Source organism: Astatotilapia calliptera, chromosome 4, assembly GCF_900246225.1.
Source record: "Astatotilapia calliptera chromosome 4, fAstCal1.2, whole genome shotgun sequence".
NCBI classification, from domain to species: Eukaryota; Metazoa; Chordata; class Actinopteri; order Cichliformes; family Cichlidae; genus Astatotilapia; species Astatotilapia calliptera.
This window is the reverse complement of record NC_039305.1, coordinates 15958057-15983207: the sequence shown is the minus strand read 5'-3', so window position 1 is coordinate 15983207 and position 25151 is coordinate 15958057. Positions and strand designations below refer to the sequence as shown.

The following is a 25151-nucleotide window of genomic DNA, read 5'->3' as shown; positions in this document are numbered from 1 at the left end:
TTTTCTTTAGCAGAAAATCGAATCCTTCACACATTTTATTTTGGCACTGTCACTGAGAATGAGACAATAAGAAGAAAAACAAACACGGAGGAATCAGGACAAGCTGTGGAGGACGACTCTAAAATCTGGAAGCCTTCTTAAAAACAAAATAAAATCAGACCGAGCTTCACTCAGCTTCATTATTCTGCATAAAAGAAGAAATGCACTTTTAAAGCCTCACCAATCTTTCCCATGTTCTCCAAGGCCCTCGCCCTCCTTTCCCAAACGGGCCAAGTTCATCTTGGTCTCCAGCGTCATGAGGAAAGAGCCCGTGTAGGAGACCTCCAGATCAAACCACAAACCTGAGAAAGAAAACAAAGACTTATGATGTTTTTTATACCAAACCCATGCCTGCTGACATCCTCGTCAATAGCATAAGGAAAATCAATAACAACCTAATGATTTGTGTTTAATTGTTGCAAGGTTAACTGTAGTGCTCATCTACCTAAAAAAAGGTCACCTATCAGGAAGCAGTTCTTTATTAAGCTACTTCCTGTTTACACGTCCCACTCCTCAGCGGGCGGCAGGAGAATTATTCAGATTACGATCCCCCTGCTGTTTGCACAGCGAACGTCTGCAGCCGGTAACTGACGTTTATTATCCCCTCTGTCTGCCCCCCTCCCTTCTCTTCACTTTCCCTCTCCCTGTAAATGCTCATTGATTCGTACAGTCTGTGTGACAGCAGTGCCAGAGAGAAGCTACATGACAGCAGCAAGACACATCATGGAAGACAGTGTCTCATTGTCTAGCACGAGACAAACAGCAGGAAGAGACCGTCTGGATTTTCTCATTAAATTTGAAGGAGCCAACACATCTCTACCACAGACAGATGTAGAACCGGGAAACATATCACAGCAATCGTGCATTAGATATTCCTTTAAATCGCTCTCATTGTCATATAGTGTGGTGAATTTGCCTCCACATTAATAATTTCCATTTGTGCAGCATGTGCATGACCAAGCAATTGCAAAAGTGACGCTTCAGCCCGACTCTCCTCTGAGCTAATTATGAAATGTCTGCATGCTAAGATGGTTAAAATGGTTCTGTGCATACACTAACGTCAAGAATGTTATACCCACTTGTTTCTTATAAGCCTCTAGCTCATTTTCACATCTTTGCACAACTGACAAACATCAGTTTGTGTGTATTGTGCGGTTATCGAAGCACAGTGTAAACATTGTCAATCAAGCCATGTCTCCCCATAAATAAGGCATTGAGAAGCTGCCTTTCCCTCAATTTTACCATCATCACACAAGAGAAGAAATCACAAGCGTGTTCAGTTCATGCAGGATGAAAGCGCACATTTCATCATCGGCTAATGATGCTTTGTTAGTATATATCTGAGGATGTATAGGTTCAGACACATTTGTGAGCTCTGCAGACACCCTGCTCCAACAACTGAACAACAAGAATCTTTAGACCTAAGATCAAGAAAAACTGAATGTTCTTAATCTGGAATTGATAAACAAAAATTTTAACACGGCGGCTCCTCATGACATTTACATTCACTGGACACTTTATGAGGTACACCTTACTAGTTGGACCCCCTTTTGCCTTCAGAATGGTCTTAATTCTTCATGAGACAGATTCGAAAAGGTGCTGGAAACATTTCTCACAGATTTTGGTTTCAAAGGTGCTCCAGAGATCTTGAGCTCTGGTGACTGTGGAGGCCATTTGAATCCAGTGAAGTCTTCAGCATTCGACATTTTTCTTCTGTTGTCCAATTTCGGTGAGCTCATGTCAATTATAGCCTTAGCTTCAGCAGGTCATCTTGACCATGTCTACATGCTTAAATGTACTAAGTTGCTGCCATGTCATTGGCTAATGACGCATTCGACCAGTTGAACAATACCTAACAAAATGGCTAGCAAGTGTATAATCATCATATTTTAAGAAATGACAAATTTAAAAAAAAAAAACTAAAAAAAAACCCCACCCCAAATGACTGAAGCTTTTAACAATCTCTTTTTTTGCCTTAAACCAGCTGGAATTAATACACATCTCTGCTCTGTTTCTGTGTCAAACTAGTCCCTTTGCTCAGGCTTAAAGCAGGCTGGGTGAGTCAGTGTTTCAGTAATGGATGAGGGGGAGCCAAGACATGAGGTTTAATTACTGTGGCTTAATAGAGCAAACATGCAGAAAGGCTAGACTCCAGAGGAGAGAAGGACAGAGTGTTGGAGGGTAGGGGGTTATGGCTTAATCTAGCGAGAAGAGGAATAAGATGGAGATATGGTATGAAAGGTGAAGAAGACGGGTTGGGGAAAAGACAGAATTAATAAGTGGCTCGAGTAAGATAAAAATAAGAAATCTTGAAAGCACCCACAAAAATGTAAAAAAAATAACACACCTAATGTAATTTTCTTCCTACCTTGGTGGTCCACTGAAGGTTTGGAGGCACGGAGGATCTTAGGAATGGAGAAGCCCATGTCTAGCTCTGTCAGAGTCAGCTCATTCATAACATATGGCAGCTAAAAGACAACATGTACGGAAAAAGATACAAATACAGCCAACGCAAAGACAAATCTCTATCTCTTGAGGAAATCTTCTTGCATTTGGATATTACTAACTGTAGCTACTGCTACTACTACTACTCACCCTGATCTTACTGAGCTTCATTTGGATCTTTTTGGAGACTACATTGGCCCAATATTTCTCTCCCAGGAAGTCCCAGAATATCCTTCCCAGAAATGCATTTACCCAGGCCTCAGGCTCCGCAGTCTCCTCTGAACTCCTACGCAGCTAAAGGACACACATACATGTATGAATGGCAGTTTTGAATATCTATAATCATTTTCTGCATCAAGCTTGAGCTTGATATATTGAGTTTGCTCCCAGCAACCCTTCAGTAAGATTCACTGAGTTGCCAGTGGTTCGGAGCTCTCTGGGGTAACTTCAGGTGACAACAGACTGATTTAGTTGATATTGTGGTTTAGACGTGCAGACCCCAGGGGGGGCTTTTGATAGATGCCCACTTTGGATGACAATCTTTTTCTATTCAGCCTGACATGCATCCATCTGTCTCCTACCTTTTTGGTAGTCTGGGGGCTGCTATCCGGGCTGTTCCTAGCGCTGTCAGTGGCAGTCGGGCTTCTAGGCGGCACCTGGGGACTCACGTATTTGGCCATGTAGACATTATAGTCCAACAGCATCTTCTGCTTCAAGCCTGCAGTAGAGCCACAGGAGAGAGCGGCGGTGGTCTCTCTGTGACGAGACTGAGACTGAGACAGCTCCTCCAGGCTTCCCCGGCTGCTGCTCCTGCTGTCAGCCTCCAGGCCTCCGACAGATTGAAAGCTGCTACTGCGACTGTGGGAGGGTAAGAAGGCTACAAATGGAAGGAAGGAAATGTGGGATGTGAAGGGGGTGTTTTGACACAATTATGCTAGAACACGGAACATTTTTAGTGATTCCAGATTTGTATACAATAATAATAAATGCTCAAAATTTAATTAGCCTTAGATAGCTGTCAGCTATTTTTGTATTCCTTTCTCACAGTAGACTGCAGCACTCTGAATTAGCATGCTGTACACTGCTTTCCAGTAATCCAGCCCTACCTTTACTACCTTTATCTCCTGACCCACACAATTTTGGCATTTCTCTTTGTATAAGGCCTCCTCCGCACAGGCTTACATCCCACTGTGGAAAGTGATGCTATAATACGCTGATGCTCTGTGCTTGTAATCCTGCTGACCCACCACACTCATCGGTTCACTTAGTTGAGGGGATTGGCAGTCCCTAAGCTGGGGCTTATGCACAGATCTGATTGCTGCGCAGTTGCCCACTTAATAGAACGGCTATTCTGACATCGAGGAATGGCGCGTGTCTGTGCAAATACAGGTGTGTAAAAAAAAGAAAGAAAGAAAGAACATGGATAACAAATGCTTTACGTGTGTGTGTGTTTGCACCTTGATCTGGGAGAGTGTGAAGCTCACCATTCTTGCAGATGCTAGGCAGACTGCCACCTCTTCCCTCTGATTTCATTCGGGATGCTAGAAGAAATCTACGGAACCACTCTTCCTTTTCCCGACCCGTCCTCCCGAAAAGGTAGATAGTCAAATCCCCGCCTCCAAAGGTTGGTTTTTTGGGTTCCTCTGCTGACGCCGATCCTTCTGCCTTCTCACCCTTGTCCGTTTTCTCCACCTTCTCACTCTGAACTGTCGATTTTTCTTCCCCAGCTTCAGGCCTCTCTCCCTGGGCCTTGGACATGAAGTCATCCTGCTTGGCCAGCTCAATGCAAATGGGGTATTTCTTGTTCCAAACTCTCTTCCTAGCCAGGCTCTGAGGCATCAGGTATATCTGTGGGGTATAAAGACTGACTTCACTAAATCAATCTCATGAACATGAGTGCTTTCTTTATTTCTTTATTGGTGTTTCTAGGGCAACAGAATGATTATAAAGAAAAGAAGATAAAGAGAAAAAGTGTTCACATTTTTATGCGGCAGATTGATACCTGAGGGTATGAGTGGAAACAACTGGTGGCAATAAATGTAAGAATATGCCTGTTTTCTGTTGATAAGTAACCAAGATTTGGCACCATTCAGGGCTGGAAAGGTTCATGTACTTCTGCTTTTGTTCTTGCTATAGGCCAACAATTCTCTAATACATACAGCAGCACTTCATTCATCCCTGTGGTTGTAATGGGTTGGAGCGGTATTGGATCTCAGATTAAAACAATAACACCATGAGCAGAAATTGGACCTTCAGGGATGCTTTTCCTGTACGAGTGTCTGAATAAACTACACACTAAGTATCTACAATAATAACTGAGAAAGGGCACTTTAGGAAACCAGAGAAGAAGAGTAGGTTAAGGGTACATGATGAAACCTTTTGCTCTGTGATACACTGACATGAGAAATGTCAGCTGTGCCTTGAGATATGCAAAACTGTTGAATCAGTGCGCTAGTACACAAGATACACAACTGTGTATATAAGGTCAGTGACCTGTGATATTCACTCTACGTTTACACACAGTCTACGAGTCACAAGCTGTGATTGTCACTGAGCATGACCTATTAGCGAGCATGCAGTCGGGCAAAGGCAAATGTGACGGGACGTGTGCTCGATGTCACTAAATGTTAAGCTTATCATCAAGCACAGTAATACACTGAGGAGACGCGCACACACACTTAACACATTAATTTCCCCCTCGTCTTTGAGTGGTGTTAGCAAAAATCTCTCTTTCCATGACCAAAAGGTTTGTTTAAGCCACCGCACCTTGCTGTCAGTCAGGTCGTAGATCTTCTGGCTGATGTAAGTGACGTCAGGTTTAGGCTCATTGTGTGTGGCACGACGGGAGATGTTCCGGTTGGGCTTGGACAGACGCAGGACTGAGCCCTCTAGACGGACGTAAACGGAGTGGGTCAGGGTGGCGTGGTACGTCTCCGGGTCATAGCTGTGGATCTCATTCATCCAGCCCTGCAAGAGAGAAGCAGAAGACTTTTCAGCTACAATGAAGTAAAACTCGAGTCACCTCTCAAGACTTTTGCACAGTCTTTTATACACACATCAGATTTTCAGTTTAAAACCAGAGAATTAATTTGCTCAAATTAACTAAGTAACCTCCTGAGATAAAAAATGAAACCATCATTAAAGTGCCAAAAAACGCAGTTTATTGAATCTCCACTATGTATCACATACCATTGATTTAAAAAGACATTCTTGCTTAAAATTTATGCAACACAGCAAAAGATAAAGTGGGGCATCTGAGACTTTGTGTATTCCCAAAGAAAGACAAGTATGAAGAAAAAGACAAAGCTTGTTGGACCGCTTCCCCACACTTGTGTGCCCGAGGGGCTGTCGTTCATCTGCCTGTATCATGTTCTGCAGAGCTCCTCTTTTTGGAACAGCTGTGGCCTCTAGCCATCAGGCTATCCTGTGCAATCGCTTAGTACCCACTAAGGCACACACACATACACATGCTTGCATAACTCTGTCAAATTACTAAAGATTTCTCTTCTGATTTTCTGAGGTTACTCGAGAATAAGGAGCAAACGGTGGTGCTGTCATTAAAATGTTTCGCTTAAAGAAAAACTGGAGCCATCACTGGAGAAGAAGTGCAACACAACCTCGTGATTCCCCAACAGGCTGCACAGATTGAATTCTCATCCAAACTCCTACCTTTTTGTTCCCGAAGGGCACTGTGTTAACAAAGGCAATTCAACTGAAATAACAGAGTAGAAACATATAGTCTTCTTCAGAGTAAGGACAAACTGAACATAGGCACCACACTTGGGAAAACTAATCACAAGTTTACTTTTGAAGTCACATGTTTTGCCTTTACCTTGAATATCCCTGGTTCCTTAATATCCAGCTGGGCCACATTCCATTGCTCTATCCTTCGCCTCCTTTTTCTGCTCACTGATGAGGAGGGCTGAGGGGATGACAGCCAAAGCACGAGCAACGCCAACGCGAACCCCGCTATTATCCCGTGCACTACTGAGCACACACAGGGTGGCACAGGAAGCACCAAATACCAATACACCAACTGTGTTAAAATAATGAGACCAGTCACGGGTAAGGTCTCGGCCTCCTCTTCGGCTCTCTCGTCCTCTGGATCGAGCTCACTACACAAACCAGTGCTACCAGTATGGGGTTGCCGGGACCCAGAACGATCACCGTCCGGTGTCTCTGTGTCAGTACATAACTCAAAGTCTTCGCTGTACAGCTCACAGAAGTCCTCGTCTTCCTGTCGAGCTACCAGGGCTGACATCGAACAGCGGCCCAGAGTGAGAGAGGGAGATTTGTGGAGGGCAGAAGATGAGGCCTGGGTGAGGGCTGGCGCGAGTGACGGGAAAGAGAAAAAACCTGACTCTGGGCCCTTAGCTGTGGGGGTTTCTTCCTCGTCTTCTCCTTCTGCCCCTTCCTCCTCTTTGATGCTGTAGTTGTTGCCACCTTCTCCGTGTCCATTTACCGCTGTTACTCCGCTGAGCTCCGACGCGCTGGAGGACAGCGATTTGGCACGATAAGCAGCACTTCCAGCAGACCCCGTACCAGACTCATCCCCCATTATCTTACTAAAAAGCTGCAGAGGGTCTGACATCACCTCCGATAGCCGCCGCTTGGTATCCTCTATCTTGGCCTCCACCTCTTGGACTTTGAAGAAGGACCTACCATCTGGAGACATGATGGGGGAGGAGGGGGCTGTTTTAGAGTCTCCACCTGCTTGAGTGACGATGACGGGACTGGAGGATAAACGGGGTTGGGAGAACTGTTTGAAGAGTTGCATGTTGCGAGGTGGAGGCCGATGGGATGGCTGTATTTGCTGATGCTGAAGAGGCCCTTCCGAATGGTCAGCCTTGGAAGCGTCCGTGGACAGAGACTTAACAAAAGACTTCATTAAGTGTCGATGACGTGCGTGGGTTGGTGCTACGGTGGAAAGTGAAGGGACAGTTTCTCGAGACTCAACGTCATTGGACAAAGACCTAACCAGACTAAGAAAAGGCTTGGAGGATGACAGTGCTGCAGACTTGCATGGTGAAGAGGAGCTGGAGCTTGCGGGGGAGGGATTGACCGGGAGCCGTTCAGACGGCCAGGAGGAGCTGGCAGGAGGATTGGAGGAGAGGGTGGATGTGGGATTAATAGTCAAGGCAGGAGAGTGTGTGTGTGGCTGAGGGTCTGAGGGCTGCACAGATAAGGTGGTAGATAAAACTGGGAGAACAGCAGGTCCCGAGGGGGTGTCTGCACCAGCAGATTCAAACAGCAGTTCCTCTTTTGCTTCCAAGCCTGTAGCAACGCACCGGTCATCAGCTGCTGAAGCTGGACCTTGAAGCCCCCCTGTACCATCGAGGACAGACTTGTCTTTAACAGATCCAGCGGGTATCCCAAAGAGCTCCTCTTCCTCATCGTCTTCCTCTTTCCCCAGAGCAGAGAAGTGTATGGTGATGGTGTCACGAGAGTGGGAACGCTGGACCTGCAGCTTGGGTCCAGGGGTGTGACGAGGGGGCGGAGTGGCAGCATGCTGGCCACTTCCCCTGCTGCTGCCGCCCTGACTGCTCATCATCACCCTGCACAGGGCTCACGGCCTGGGGGGGGGAAAAACAAAACAAAACACAGAGACAGTGGGAACACGTGGTTAATAAAAAACAATGAAGCAATAGTGCATCAGTGCAGGGGGGAGGGAGGCTGTAGTGTTTGTAGTACAAATTGGCAATTCGATTTAATCAGCGATTTCAAACCAGACGTATAAGTACCCTGAGGGCCACTTCTGCAGTAGCCAGGGGATAGGTGGGAAGATGAGATCAACCAATGGGGAAAAAAATTACATTGCAATTTAATTACAGAATTGAGCAGGCCTGAACAAAATGGTCTGAGCGGAAAACTACTGGAAGTAGTCGATAAGCAGTAGAAAACTGACACCCATAGAGAATGACAGCCAAGTAGATAAAAGTATAAATTAAACTATTAAATTTGTTACCCAGCAGCACAAAATACATTAATGGCTAAACACTTCAAGATTTTTACTATGCATCATGAAATTATTGGTTGCTAACTGCCCTCAACTAATAAATGGTAAGCTAAAGAAGTGTCTACCCGGTTAAACTGACTGAACACATTCCTGCACGAGGTGCTGTTGATGAAAGAGTTCTCGAGTTCATGTGACAACTGCAGAGACCCCCACGAGCTCTAAATGCACTCCTTGTACATACAGTACTTGAGACAGAAAAGAACAGCCTTGCAGCTTTCTGTTCACCCTAATGTGAGTGGACTGGACAGGTATGTCTATGTTCCCCAACCCATTAGCTCTCATTATGTAAGGTTGTAGCCGGAAGACCGAGTTGCTCTCAGGCCAAGCCTCTATCTCTCTCCCGCTCTGTCTTACAAGCACCCAGTCACTCATCCCACTATGGCAACATGATTAATGGGTTACTTCAGAGCTCACAAGTCTCAAGAAGAAGGGCCATCAACATTTCAGCTGTGTTTAACTCCACCCTCCAAAGGGGGAAAGAATGCAGCGGGTTAAATACTGAAAAGAGGTGAAAATGAGAACGGATCAAAAGAAGGAGCACTCCAAGAGCTCAAACCTCCCCCGAGCCAGCTCACTCTCTGGGCGGCTTTTCATGAGATTTCTTTTTAAACATTGAAGTTTGCAGTACAATAAAATTAAAGCATTACAGGTAAGCAAAGTTCAAACATGACATGATATTTGGATGCAAACTAAAACGTGATATTTAGAATCCACATATATCAGTATGACTTCCTGAATGTTGCCAATACAAACAAAGGCAGCAGCATTTTAAGACCAGTTTTAAAGATAAGAGATTCTATAAAGGGTTGACCTTATTTGACCTTAAAAAAGACAAACATTCACATGACAAGAAAAAAAAAAAAACCCACTTTCCCTCACCAATCCAAAACAATATACGGGTCATAATGACACCACAAAGTGGCCGTTCAGCTGAAGCGATCACAGAAACAAGGCGTCTTTTGTGTAGTCGACACAGTGGAACCGCAGTCGTTCATCATGCAATGATTTCACTGAATGAGGCCTCGCGTCGTTATTGAGTTATTGTGCTTGTTTATTCTTCCTCATCCTTGGTTAGCATGATCAAACAGTCAGAGCACACATATGTGCAAACATGCTGTTTGTGCACACAACACCATGCAGCCTCTTTGGTGTTGGGGCTTTCAGCTGGTTGATATAAAAAAAAAAAAAAAAAAAAAAGGTCTGTAATGGAAGAAGGAGGGATGGGAGAGGGACAACATAGCAGTAAGCTTGTGTGATTGTCTGCATTTCTGAGAAAGCCTCAGTGCCCCTTAGGGGCTCTCTGGTTGGCACTGTATCTCCAGAGATTGCATTTGCCGGGATGGAATAACAGAGCGTTTGACTTTCCCAGCCAGCCATTCACTTGGCTGAGCTACAATAGGTTTTGTGTGTGTCATTTTCAGTATATGCGTGTGTGCTGTTGGTTCTGCCATGGTAAGTGCTAGGGGCAGAGCAGATCGAATAAAAACAACAAAAGAAAATGACAGATACAGGGAAAAAAAGAGCAACATAAAGAAGAAAGATGAAAGGCCACAGGGGGTCTGCAGAAGCAGCAGACGACCTTTCAGAGACAAGCTTTTGAAGCAGAATTTACTTAAAGACAGGAGGAGAGAGAAAACAGGGAGGACGAAAAAGATGAGGGGAAGTGGATGAGAGTGAGAGGAGAGCATGGAGAGGAGACAAATTAAGTGGGGAGACAGAGTCATGGAGATGGGAGAGGTTGTTGTTGTCATCAGAGCCTGAAGGACGAATTAAAGCATTATGGAGGCTGACAAGGTGAGCAGGGAGCAACGTTTCCAAGTTTTCTCAGAGTCAGGTTTTAGCAAGGTGCAGCCAAAAGACAAAAAAATAAAAAAATAAAAATCGCACACTGAATCAATGCAAAACATAGCACGCTTGCACGCACCTACACCTTTTAAGGTACTGTTCTCCTCTGTAGATGTAAGGTTTGCTGTTAAGATGAGTGCTATTCAGGTTCACACCAACACTGTGTTTGCTGACACACCCACAGTTTCGGGTACTTCCTGTCATCAAAGCTCCACTGCCATTAAACGCCTTGCGTGTGTTTGTTTTAGCCACTACTGTGAGACGAGAGGAGACTGGCATGGAGACGAGACTCATCCAATTAATCAATGCAAGCATGGCCTCTCTAATCAGCTCAAGCCAGCCCTATGGAGACTTCAGAGAAAGGGAGGGAGGTTAAAAGCAGCAAGGTAACATAATGACATAAGAGGCTGAACAGGCTACAGGGCAACAAGCATGTCAGCACAGGGCACAGCGGCCCGTGTAAAAGGTGTTCAATGACGACTTCTACATAAAGCAATGTTTTTGTAATGTAGAGTCTGCTAATCAATATTATACACAAAAACATCCTTGTCCAATACCAACATCCTGCTTCAATTCAAAGTGCATCTACTCCACAGAAATTCTCTGCTATCCATTATTAGACACAGAAAGGGAACATGAGAAGTGGGCTGCTAAAGGAAAGGTGGGAATTTTAGTCAACACTGGGTTTTTAGGGCCAGTACCAAGTTGTTGTTGTTTCCTAGTTAATCCCAACCTATTAAGTGCATCCCTGTAATTAAATAACAAGGTGACTGGCGGGTGTTCAGGACAGCCCGGCGTGACCTCGCCTAAAGTCTGCAAAGTTCATTTCCGCAAAGACATTTTACCTTTAGATAAACAAACAGAAAAGAAAAGAAATAAAAGCAGGCGTGCAGGAGTGACGTGAGCCCACTGGGTGAAAAATGGTTGCGAGAGAAGAACAGAGAGGACATCAAAAGAAGAAGCGAGTCAGCGAAGGGACTGAAAGGGGAGGGCGACGGCGGGAAGATAAATCGAGTGAGACAGAGAGATTGGAGATGAACGCAGGGTGCAGGGCGGGGGAGGGGGATGATGGCGCAATTGATTGTCACTAACAACCGAGATACACAGAGGCCTCACTCACTAACGAGTGCACGCACACTCACACTCTGTGGACTTGTGATGCGCACAGTTGCCTGGATGAGTAGGGTGCAAGCAAACCGAGACAAAGGGGAGAATAGTCTGAGCAGCTAAAGCGAGCGGAGGGAGAGAAACAGAAAAAGACACAAAGGTCGAGGAGGCTTTGTCGCCGAGCACACGAGTCACACAAAAGCTCAGAGCAGGTAAACACACGACCCACCTTGTTTCATACTCTGCTGCTCGCTCCTAGGAGAACGCAGGTCCCAGTCATCACGGGCACCCTGGCCCTATTACGCAAACTGTACTGGACTTTGTTTGCTTACATGCAGCATATTGCACAGAGGGCGAGTCAGAGCGTGTCAGCTGGGAAAGAATCCAAACATTTCCCACCGTGACCTAAATCAGAAGAGTCGAACGCAAATGAAGAGAGGTCATCACGATCATAGACCAACACGAAAGCCGGACTACGCCCGCTTTTATCAGCCAAGGAGTCCCTGACTTGACTCTCACAGTGAAGAAGCAACACAAGCAGTTCTTAAAATAGCTCTGCGAGGCAGTGGAGGTGTCGTCCCCCAGCACCAGACTGGCCGTTTACAGCGCACAGATGGGAGACTAAAAAGGATTTAAGCAGTATAATAGTATATTCAACAGACAAAGACAAGATTTAAAATCGCTACTAAATGACATGAACTTTTTTTTCGTAGACAGGCAGTCACAAAGCGCTGTGCACAAAGGTTAAAATAAAGAAAACATCAAGTAATAAAATAGACAATATAAATAATGCAAATTCAAAAGTGTTGATTAACAGAAGGCCTGTTTAAATAATAAAGTTTTTAACTGCTTTTTACACAGAGTCAGCCAAACGTAGTTGTGGTGGTAGACTGTTCCACAGCCTTGGTGCCACCGACTGAAAGGCTGAAAAGGGAAGAAAATTTAGAAATAACAGAGTCATCAATAAAGCGCCTGCGCCTAAAAAAAACCTTGGGGAAGAGACTCTGAGTTGACAGACACATTAAAAGAGACTGACTTATGGTCGCTAAAAACAAGGTCATTTAAATTCACGTGGTCAAGGGAAATGCCATAAGTGAAGACCAAGTCCAGAGTATGCCCAGCAGTGTGAGTAGGGCCTGATACATGCTGAACAAAATTAAAAGAGTCCATGATGCTCAGGAACTCCTTAGTGGTACTATTTGATGAGTCTTCTGCATGAATGTTGAAGTCTCCAACAATGACGACCTTGCCCAGTTTAATAGTGGAAATTAAAAGTTCTTGCAAGTCTGCCAGAAAAGATGCAGCAGACCCAGGTGGACGATAAATTAAGATACCGTACATGGGCTGATCTCTTCCAATTTTTATCACGATCATCTCGAAAGAATTGTAACAGCTCGAAGAGATCATCTGGCATAAAAATGTCTTTTTTAAAAATTACAGCTGTTCCACCTCCTCGTCGAGATATCCGAGGTGCACAGAGAAACGAACAGTCTGCGGGACAAAGCTCTAAAAGATGTGAGACTTCATTCTCACGCTGCCACGTCTCAGAGATAAACATAAAATCAAGCGTCTCTGCACAGAACAAGTCATTTAAAATATAAGACTTGTTGGCAATTGAGCGGGCATTAATCAACATCACCTCTGTAAAGATCTGCGATCGTGTCTTGTAGTTCCTGCAGTGTTGGCTTATCGTGAGCTGGTTACTTACCAAGAACATGACTTTTTTTTTGTTCTTTTTCGAAGTGTTTCGAATGGCTCTTTTAAGGATGCAAATAAGGAATTAGACTTTTAAATGTATGCTAATTTCACAGGTTTTTAAAACAGAAATCTGAATAATGGCTGAAGCAAGATTCAGAATTCGTGCTTCGATTTGTCAACATTAGAGTTTTTTTTAGAGAGGGGATTATATCTGCATTTATTATTCAGAAAAATTCCAAATTATTGTCAGCAGCCGGGAATAAATCCATTTTTGATATGCAAACAAACCTTTAGGTAAATCTGTAAAGTAAATGACGGCAAATTTATTTCGGGCTCGGTGTGTGAAAAAAAAGAGAGAAAATGGGTTTTAATGTGTTTTTCACATTTTGTATTTTGCATTGCAAGTTTTCTCAAATGTATTCTTTAAATATGTGTTAACCAAACTCTTATTTGCATATGCATTCATCAGCCTCTCTGTTAAAGTGTTTGCTGATGCAAATATGTAATCAGCCCACCACATGTCAGCAGCTCAACACATTTAAGAATACAGACATGGTCTAGACCTTTAGCTTTAGTTCAAACATCAGAATGGGGAAGAAAGGCTATTTAAGTCACCTGGTATGATTGGTGGTGCCATATAGGCTGGAATATTTCAGCAACAGCTGATCTGCTGGGATTTCCCAAGAGATTTACAGAGAATGGTCAGAAAAGTATGCAGCGAGTGGCTGTTCTCTGTGTGGATCATGTCAGAGTTTAGAGGAGAATGACCAGATGGTTTCAGTCTGATAGGAAAAAAACTGTAACTCAAGCAGCCACTTGTTACAACCAAGGTATGCAGATGGGCATCTCTGAATGCACACATTAAACCTTGAAACAGATGAGCGATAGCAGCAGAAGACCACACAAGGTACAACTCCTGTCCACTAAGAACAGGAAACAGGGCTGCAGTTCACACAGGCTCAACATAATTGGAGAAAAAGACGATTGGAAAAATATTGTCTGGTCTGATGAAACTCAATTTCTGCTGCAATAGTTGGATGGCAAGGTCAGAATTTGGTGCAAATAATATGAAAGCACTGGTCCATTCTACCTGGTATCAATGGTTTAGGGTGCTGGTGGTGTAATGGCGTACACAGAAAATATCAACACAAAAGCCTCCCTGAGTATTGTTGCTGACCATGTCCATCCCTTTATGACTCTAGTGTATCCATTTTCTGATCCGATTCCAGCAGCTCGGATTCTACAAAGCTCAAACTTAAGCAGTCACCAGATCTCAATACAACCTTTGGGATCAGGGGTGCACATAAGTGGTCCGCGGGTGCGCATTCGCTGTCAAAATAAAAGACGCGCACCAGATAAGAAGTTGCAACGCGCGTTTGCGTCCATAATATTTTCTGGAGGAGGACAGACATTTGTTTAGAACGATGTAGATGTAGAAAGATGTAGAAGAAGCTCCTTTAAGCAATTACTTTGGTTTTCCTCCACCTCCAAAGAAATGTCAGAAGGAGTCCGAACCGCAAAAGAAGCGCGTATTCTCGGAAAAGTGATTGCAGGAGGTGAGCTGGCTTCAAACAAATAATGAACGCACAGAGGTGTGGTGCAGAATATGCCGTGAAAATCCCACTCTAGCGGACAAAAACAGTGCTTTTTATATGGACGCAAACGCGCGTTGCAACTTCTTATCTGGTGCGCGTCTTTTATTTTGACAGCGAATGCGCACCTGCAGACCACTTATGTGCACCCCTGTTTGGGATGTGGCCAGAACAATAGAGTCACATTGTGGATGTGCAGCCGACAAATCTGCAGCAACTATATGATGTTCTCATGTCAAAATGGACCAAAATCTCACAGGAACGTTTCTAGCACCTTGTAAAATCTACGAATTTATGGAAAAAGGGGGGTCCAGCCCAGTACTAGCAAAGTGTAACGGTAAATGTATGTCAACAGACAAGACAGTATTTTAAAATAAAGACATTTTTGAACATTTTCTTTGCAAAAGTCTAAAATAAGACACGTTATGCAAGTTAAATAGCCCCCAAATGCAAAAGCGAAACGTCCTTTTGATACTGTACCCCCCACTTTTGCATCACACCTTTGTAATGTTAAACCTGAGTGTGGACATGGACATAACGGACATGTCACATTCAGTTTTACTGACTATTTTTGGGCATTCACATCAGCAGTGATCACCACTGCCTGTCTCACACTCAGCCTGTTAGACCAGCACGTTTGCACAACAACAACACTTGCTGTGTAACATTCTCATATAAAACACACAAGCACACAGAGCTTAACACAGTCCACCTCCAGGGTCTGACAGTACACGAGCTGGTAGTTTGATGAGCTCCAGTTGAGCTCAGAGGAAACACTGAGGAGCGGTTTGATGGTGAGCTGAATCATGCAGCTCTCTCTTAAAGAAAGACGTAAAACAACAATAAAATAAAAGCCAAGCCAGATAAAGAGCACACGCTCAACTGAGCTGGATCAAACCAGTTTTCTTCACCTCTCCCTCTCGTCCTCTGTCTCTCTAACCCAGAATGCACCATCGACACGTCAAACATCCAACCTCGCCGTGCGGCAGATGATCGGGTGGTTGCCATGCCAACCGAGAAGCTTTCATCTTGCTCTGCACTCGTGTCTGCATCCTTTTGTTAGGGAGGGCAGCTTCTTCTCGCTCTGTAATGGTGCGCTCTGAGGAGCGTGTGGTGTGGAGGGTTTGTTAGCACAAAGCTGTCAGCGAACTGTGTTCAGTGTGTGTGTGCGCGTGTGTAGGATGTGTGGGTACAAAGCCACAGAACAAGAAAAAGAAACGACAAAACCCAGATCTCAGATGTAAAACTTCTGAGATATGTGAAAAAGAGAATGTGATGCACATCAATTGGTCATTTTGGGGATTGTGTTGCCTAAGATGCGAATGTCCCCGATCAATTAATAAACTCTGATTATGGTTGTCAACATCAATAAACTTTCTCCTGACAACTTAAGCCAACTTTAATGTTCTCTTTGAGTGTTGAGATGAACATGTGCCTGTTACCAACATTACAAGCAGCTGATTTGTTCAAATAGCTGGTTTGACGCTTCGCTTCGATAAAGAACAGATTTGGGATAGATATCCAAATCTGGCAGCGTCTTACCCAATTTGACAGATCAAAAGGCAAACGAACATGTAATCCTGACTGAACGCACACAAACATGCAGGCATCCAATACAAACATATTAAGTTATTTATAATCCATGTAAAAGCTGCTTGATGACCCGAAAACAGCTGGAGGATTTGGCATTAGTCATAATCCATCCAATTACACGATGAATGGAGAAACGGAGGGAATAGGGGGAGACGTGAGGGGCAGAAAAAAAAGACAGAAAAATGTGTGTCTCTGTGGATAAAGCTGACTGTCACAAATAAGTCGTCTATATTGCTGAAACATTAAACAGTAGTGCTGCTGTTTGTGGCTGAGAGCAGTAGATACAGTGCCAGTTTTTGTTAGGTTTCACACATTTAGTAACTGAAAATCACACAAGGAAATTAGATTTGAAAAAAAGTAGGACAGAAATAGACACTAATATTACAGCCTTCAGGTTGCACACCTTCCACCAACGATTCATACTGCAGTATGAATCGTCTGTCAGACTTATATAATATATTGTAGGTAGCAAACACTTCCCAACTTACTAAAGTATCAGATCAAAAGTGAAATGTGTTCCTGAGTGCTAAAATGTCACAGTGATTTTTGACAAAGTATAAAATGTGCATCCATTTTCTTAACTGCTTATTCAGTTCAGGGTCACAGGGGAGTTGAAGCCAATCCCCGGCGTCTTAGGCCAAGAAGCAGGGTACATCCTGGACAGGCACAACCATTCATGTTCAGCTTCTCTCTTCATCTTTCTTATTGGTAGTCTCTTCAGTTGGTCACCTTGAAGCTGACAAAAATTAAGAGCTGCGTCTACACCGGAGTCTAAGGAGCTTGAAACCAAGCCCCACTCAGGTCAGAAGAATCAGGATGCGAGTGGGCGTTAAGGGAGGTGATTTGTGCTGATTTGGTTACCAGAGACCACAGAGAGTCAGTAACATTTGACAACTTCAACAAGCAAACAGATGATTGACATGTGATAAGATGGCAAATAGATTAAAAAGTTACCTAGGCAAAGGTTTCCTGGAATTTCTGCTCACAACCGACCATTGGCGATAAAGCAATGCAAACAAGAGAATTGCTTCATGTGTGAACGTCCCACATTGGGCGACAAGTGAAAGTGCAGCTGGCAATTAGTGGGCCACCCTGTCTCTTAACCTTAAAGTTAAGAAATGTTTCATTTGGGGACCTGCCCACTGGTTGTTGCTTGAAATCCCCAAATGTCACTGACTTTCTACAGTTTCTAGCTACCACATAAGTGTGTATTTTTTCCTATGTGGACACTTGAGTCCAAGTGACTACTTGTCCTAACTTGATGTGCCAGGACCAATATGGAAAGTTGAGCATGCTCTTTTTGATATGCTAGGCAGGAATTCAGAAAACACATCCATTCAATCTAATATTTTACCTAATTAATGTAGAGCTATCCACCCACTTAATGCTATCTGCTGACTGGGAATCATTGGAGGGGCACCACACATCACATTTACCTTCACTCACTATACAGCCATTAATGATTTAAGCTTAGATAATACTCCACTGTGGACATGGACAGCTGGAAACCTGACTGTTGAGTGCTCATCCTGTTATTTTTCTTTTTACCTCCACTTGAAGTCCACTGCCTGGGGCACAGGCATAGTTGCACTGTAATGTAAATTCTCTGTGGACTAGTCTACGTGGTCCCAAAAAACAGGCAGGCACACGGACGTCTGTACGGATCCTTACGCTAACCATCTGATGATGAAATCTGAGTGAACCCTAGTGGACGTGGGAAATGTAATTCCTGCTTAAGCTTACCTTGATTAGTGGACATTTGCCGTTTGCTATTAGCTGAGCAGCAAAACAAATTTAAGCAATAACATTTGCAAACTTAATGGTTGCAGCTTTTGTCTAAAAGTACAGAAACTAGCCAATGCACAGGCCTAACAGGCCTTCAGCCTGGCAAAAAAAAAAAAAAAATGGCACCACATGGATTTAACTAAACAAGCAGGTATGAGTCTTCCATTGCAAATGGATGACCAAGTTTTTCCATCAATGGATTTTTTTCCATTCCCTGCAGACACATAATTGGCCACCACAGAGTACAGACCTCAATCCCATTATGAATCTTTGGGGATGTGCAGAGGAATAGGCAGCAGTCTGAGTCTCCAATCATCAACTGAAGATCTTGGTGAAAAATTAATCTAAACCTGGGCAGATTTAAAGGGTGAGGCAAAAGCCTATTGAAATGATGTAATGGAAAACCTTAAGCAGGCAGGACCATAGCTGTGTAATCTTGCTGGCCAGTAGGAAGGTTGTTATTGGTCAGAACTAGCTTGGCTCAGCTACAAGCGCATAGCTTGAAGCCTGGCAAGGCTTGTGATCGTGATCTCCCAAATCCATTGTTCCTTTAAGATATTTCTGTAATATTCTGTTCACAGGGACAGGACAAACTGCCAGCATTAAAGAGGCCTAAATGTAGGGAAGCAACCTAGATTTTGAATTTCTATTCATGGATTGCTCCTTAAAGTTGCTGCAAGCCTTCAGGGCATTTAGAAGAACTATTTAAATTACATTCACATCTATGTTTTTATTCAATATTTACCAAGTAGACCCACAGTATCAACACAGCCTGCAAAACCAGCATCATTAAACGATTCCAGCCCAATAAACAGCTCGAAATATCTAATCTCCTTTCTTTGCGGCTCATTTTTGACAGTGAAGTGGCGCACAATAGAGGCTTTGACACAGGGGCTCATTAGCATATTAATGACATAAAATAACAGGGGGCGGTTTTCAAACAATGGTTCTTCGTGTTGAAATGTGCCATTTTTTCCCCCCTATATCTAGCTTGTTGAGCGTGTGATCAGACACACACTCAACAATAGTGGCGGTAATGAGAGCCTGCAATACCCTCATGAGTTGTCAGCAGCTGAAAAGCTCCATTTCTCATTCTTAAGTAGGACACCCACAATTCAGCCATTACATTGTGCTGTCACAGGCAGTTTAAAATCAGGCTTGACACGAGAAATCTCTCAAAAATCCACCTGTAATAAGTTGAGCCATGTTCTGCGAAGATTGCGTGAAAGAAAAACCAGACCACTGCAGATACGATCATGTCATAACTTCATGCGGAAATGACAAAGTGCTTTTAGCAAACTGTCATTAGACAGTATTTGTTGGGGATTATTTTCAGCCCTGGATTAATACACATTTGGTGATGTGAAGTGAGTATTTAAAGTTAAGCGGGGTTGAGTCAAAGCAAACTACAATGCCTGTGTTCACAGTAATGAAGGAACAGATTACAGCCTCCTCGTTTTTGAACCATGAATGAATGGTGTATATAAAAAATATGGAACATCACCGGGACGGTCCTTAGCTCATGACATGCCATGTCAAACACAAGTTACAAACTCATGTTTCAAGCAGGTCATGAACAATTAACAGTTACGGGTAAAGTCCAGGTGTATATGTGAGACCCTACACTTTAAAACTGCACTGCAATTTCCAGGCCGGACATATACAGGGCTTTCATGACAAGCGCAGTGTGGCAATATCAAGTGTGTTTTCCGTGTGGTAAAATCTCTCTGTGTGATCGAACCAACACAGACTTCCTCCTTTCTCTCTAAATCGAACTTCCTGTTTGTCAAGATAGTTACGACAAGACGAAAGCACCATCCATTACTCTCGCTCTTGTTTAGTGCAAAGAGAAATTCATGCATCTTCGCCAGAGTGAATTATTTTTCCAGCTGCAGTAAATCATTGTGCAGCCCAGTATGTTGCTTTGTCAGTGAGTGCTTTTATAAAATTGTAATTTATATAAATAAAGAGAGAGGAAGGAAGACAGAAAGTTTTACAGTCAGTTGATGACAGTTTAATTTTAAATTAGTCCACAAGATTTCGTAAGGAAACGCAAATTTCTGTAGAACTTATCAGTTGCTAATTTGCATTTTCTTCTCCACGCGTCAAACCACAGAGGTGCATTTGAAGTGAGGAAATTTAACATTTGAATATTACTTGAAGAATAATTGTGAACTATTTTGGAACCTGGCTGCAGGAATTTGATCGCACTCGGTTGCAATCAAGTCGTGCTGGGGACAGTTTTGGCTCATGCCATGTATGAAAGTTGCCTAAGGTGTCACCACCTGGTGGGGTGCCAAAGAGGGCGAAGAAATAGTTTGTCACTGCTCCTGATCTATCCTTAAAAGTCCGCCGGTGACTTCCATTTGACTGCATATACTGCTAAAAACACTGCTCACACTGCAGTAAACAGTTGGTGCTGAGAAATGACTATACATACAAACACTTTGCAGAGGCATGACTTTTACATAACCTGACGTTTCCAACCCCACCACTCATCTGCTTACACTGCAGAGTGAGAATCATATAGCTTACTGTTGTTCCCTGCAAACATTACATGATCTTCACTGTGAAACATTAATATCTTCCCCGAATATGGTAAATGTTTATCATTAGGTGAAACAAAAGAGGGACAATGACATAAAGATTAAAAAAGGATTGTGTCAGGGAGGAGCAATTCAGACATTTTGTTAAAACGAACATCTATAAATACATATGTTTGCTCTAGAAGACACACTTTACATGCCCAAGCTGCAGGAGGCACACACACAGAGGTTATTAAAGAGGAAGCCAATAATGAATACTAGTTTATGGGAGTCTTTTCTCTGAGATCACTAAATGCCTGCAACAATATGGTTACCTTGAGTAGCAGGGTCCATATGAGTGTCCCCAAGTTCAAATGAGCATCAGGATCGTGGAGACCGGTGATTTAAGTGACTTTGAATATCACATGGTTCTCTGTGCCAAACAGGCTGGTCTGAGAATTTCAGAAACGGCTGATCTGGTGAGATTTTCCCACACAACCATCTCAAGGGTTTGCAGAGAGTGATGCTTTGAGCTGAAGGAAGGCAACAGCAAACAAGGTATGCAGAAGAGCATCTCTGAATACACTACACGTTAAACCTTGAAGCAGATGGGCTACACCAACACAACTGCCACACCTGTGAGTTAAGAACAGGAAACAGACGCTACAATTCACACAGGCTCACCAATTGGTCAATAGAAGAGTGGAAAACACTGCTGCAACACTCGGTGTAAACTACATTAAAACTCTGATCGACCGTGCTTTGTATCCATGCTTCAGGTGGTGGTGGTGTAATGGTGTGGGGGATATTTTCTTGCCACGCTTCTAGCCTGTTCACCAGCAGCTGCGTGACGCTGTCATGTCAATATGGACCAAAATATCTCAGAGGAACGTTTCCAGCACCTTTTTGAATCTACATCATGATGAATGATGCCAGGTCAGAAGACAAAACAGGGTTCAGCCTTGTAGTAGCATGGTGCACCTAACAAAATTGAATGCATATTTTATTTTTAGCAAAACCTTAATTTCAAAGATCGTATTTAAAATAACCATAACTGTAGCCTTACGGTCTGCATAAATGCTTCCCCATCACAATACAGCATGTAGGACACAACCTCTCTCGTCATTAAAGTAACTGCTGCCACAAAGTTAACAACACACCACGGTCTAAAATATCAATAAATGCTACAACATAAAGGCCTCTGATCAAAGCTATATGAAGAATGTTTTTAGTCTAGCAGCCAATCAAGAGCAGTTAAAACCAAATGAATGCCTGTGAGTCTCTTACACCGTCATCAGGAACGTTTGTTAGAGTTGCACTGCCCATTATCGTATATGCTTTCAGCCTGCACCTGCTTGGTAAACAAAACAGGGAGATGAAACTGAAAGAGCTATAAGGCACATTAGTATGACACCAGCTATAAAATGGTCAAAGTGGGAAGTTAAGGCTAACAACGACAACTTTACTTCCCAAAACTTGCCAGAATGCACTGACATTATACCTGAATAGACAAACTGCTTCTCATAGGTACTGTAACATAAATACATAGTAAACCACACTGGCTTTGTCTATAACCTTCCTCTTATTATTCCCATAGAGCATGGATATTCCATTGTTTTCATATTTCTTTATTTCTCACTGATCGTACTCTTTCCCCAGGACGCAGAAAGTACAACAACACAATAAACGTGCAGACGACTGTTCTTTTGAACAGTACAGGATACATCCATAAGTGTTAACAGGACTAACACATCACGCATGCTGACCCCCGTCAGAGGGGTCAACTGCTGACTCAGAGACAGCTTGTCAGACGGCCTGGAGCTGAATTTATTTTAAGTTTAAACTAAAGGTAAACTGCAGCTGAACCATGAAAGTTCACGGCCTGCAGCGAGCAAACGTAAACATAGAAACACAGCAGACCCGTCCAATTGCATCCAATTCTTCGGCCTCACAGAGCTGGGAAAACCTGTTTTTAGCTCATATTGTAGTAAAAAACAACAGCTTATTGAGATGGTTCAGCTGCCCCTGTTTGCTTCCACCCCCAAAGCAATTTGTCTAATTAAGCCTATGAAAAGTTATTAACCCCTGTCATGCAGAAAAACACGTCACAGATGTTTGTGTCCTAAACACAGAGTGTGTGCATGTATAAAATGTACACAAGTGAAATTCCACGTATGCTTTCAAACAGGGAAATGTGCTTTTACGCTAATGAGATAGATGTTTGGTACTGAGTAATAGAAGTCGAGATGAAGGAGACAATTAAGGAGAAGAAAAGTGAGGCAGGGAGCGGCGCTCAAGGCCATGGATCAATTTGAACGCAACTAACTCACAGATATACACAAACACACACACACACACACACAAGGTCAAAGAAGGGAGGGGGTGTCTTACCTTGAGATTTTAGAGGCATTCAATCTTCTCTCGGATCACAATCTGCTCGGACACACACAGCACAGCCATGGATCACGATGCTGACGTACCTGGGAAAACAGTGGAAGAGGACTGTCAGGTTCAAATGTGTCCATCAGTCCCTCATCGGTCTCTTTCCTGGAAGACTGTACACACTTTTAATAAGTCAACCTCCAGCTCATAAGGAACTGGTTCAGATGTGGACACTGGACACAGACCGCACCCCCCACAAAGAAAAGCAGTGTCATTACAGACCTGCTATGATCCATTCCTGACATAAAGCTGTCCTAAAGTTACACAATGATCAAAGCACGAGAGATCTACTGCTGTGTGTGGATCTGATGCTGTGGCCTGATCTAAAAGCAGAGCCCAGAGTGAGAGAAGCTACCCATGCAGACCTGTGCAGCTCACAGCAGGCTTCATGGATAACGAGCCTCAGCTGATGCATCTGTCACCTGCCAGCAGACACAGCCACTTCCTATAAACCCGTCTCATCTACTAGCTGCGACTTACAACATGGTCCAACCACTGAGACATCGCCACAGTTCTCAGTGTGCTCTGATAAAACTGAAGCATCCTGAGAGCTGTAGAAAGTGTGGCTGCTCTATAAAGAAATCAACATTTTTTTTCCTCCTTTAATATACCAGGAATATTTATAAGGTACGGCACCTACAGCTCCATCCGTCCCTTTGTCCTCCGCACGTCTCGGCTTCAGCTCTGCGCTGGTTTATGTCTGACTGTAACGCATCCATGGGCCGAACAGGTGATACCGAGAGCGAAGTGACAAGAAGACAAACCCCAAACGCACCTTTAATCACACCGTGGGCATCGCATCATCATCCCCAGGCCACTGGCTCGCCCTGCATCCAGGCTTTGAAGCTGCGTAACGCGATGCGAGTCCCTGCGTGGAGCGCTTTTATCTGCAGCCCGGAGCCTGCGGAGGGACGGGGCACGGCGGGGATGGCTGCCGAAGGCTGGCTGGCCTGAGAACCCAGCCGGAGTCCGAGCACACAGACAGCGCCACAGCGATCAAACCTGGCTCCCTGTCCACGAGTGCACCAGCTCCGGGCTTGTACTGATTTTAGTGAATGGCCGATACTTTGCGCCACACCCCCCTCCTTCCTCACCAATTACATGATATTTACACCCAAATCAGGACCCGATCGTCGGCACACTGGTGATTCATATTTTATAGTGATGCAGCAGGAGAGTGCGAGTTGCGTCACGGCGTTGCAGTATGCCCACAAGACGCGGATTTCCCTCCGCAAACAGCATCAAGTCTCTCTGATAAAGAGCTGCCTACAGCTGAGAACCTGATCAGATGATTAAAACACAAGGGCTCCAAAACGGTTAAAAAACCCAGCTTTATCCCCTCATAGACGCCATGTTTTGTTTTGTTTTTTGTTTGTTTGTTACATTAACCAGCAAGTTAAAAACCAAACAAAGAAACAAAGAAACAAAAAAAAAACCAAAACAAAACAGAGAGCTCAGCCTACCCCTGGATCAAGTCCACTACGTGTACAGCATTTCTGGCACTGAGGAGATCCGTCTAAATTTGGGTTCCTTTAATCTGATTATATTAGCTTGAATAGGCTGCCACCTACTGGATTGATGTGATTATATCAAGAGAAACCGTCCACGTGCGTCCTTTTTTGGATTTTTGCCCAGCCGGTTCATCTTTCATCTGATATAACCCGCACACTAAAATCGACTGATCTTCCGGTTACACTGCAGTAAGTTTGTTGCATATATCTGTGGTTGGATCAGAAGTGAGTCCCAGCAGCAACCTTCCTTCTGTCGGTGGAGGGGGCCATCTAGTGGACATCAATGCTAACGCTGGGCCGCAGAAAAGCATTGATTGCGTTCAAAATTCCATAAATCAACTCAAATCCCAAATAAACGATGCAGTGTTGTAAAGCCAGTCTCTCTTATCACAGTTTGCTGATTAAAGTGGAGGCCCTGGGGGAGGACCTGGACGACATCTTAAGGTAGTTAAGATAAATTTTTTTTAAAGCACTTTGTAAGTGTAAGAAAATTTAAAAGAATGCCCCGTTGGAGCTTCTTAGTTCATGACTTGTGGTTATGGTGGCGTTGTTT

General features: G+C 43.8%; 1 protein-coding gene across 7 annotated transcripts in view; it reads right to left on the bottom strand.

Moving 5' to 3' along the window:
• Positions 1-24755, bottom strand: part of tex2 (testis expressed 2) — a 30555-nt gene extending 5800 nt beyond the window's left edge. Inside the window, exons 1-9 of one of the 7 annotated variants that reach the window (XM_026165062.1) lie at positions 24659-24755; positions 23037-23125; positions 6317-8057; positions 5251-5451; positions 3969-4332; positions 3066-3361; positions 2635-2778; positions 2408-2507; positions 221-341 (exon numbers count right to left, since the gene is read on the bottom strand). In XM_026165062.1, coding sequence (XP_026020847.1) covers positions 221-341; positions 2408-2507; positions 2635-2778; positions 3066-3361; positions 3969-4332; positions 5251-5451; positions 6317-8035 — 2945 coding nt within the window. In that variant the 5' untranslated portion in view covers positions 8036-8057; positions 23037-23125; positions 24659-24755. The other 6 variants (XM_026165058.1, XM_026165057.1, XM_026165061.1 and 3 more) reach the window with 6 other exon arrangements.
• Between the last annotated feature and the right edge of the window lie 396 nt (positions 24756-25151).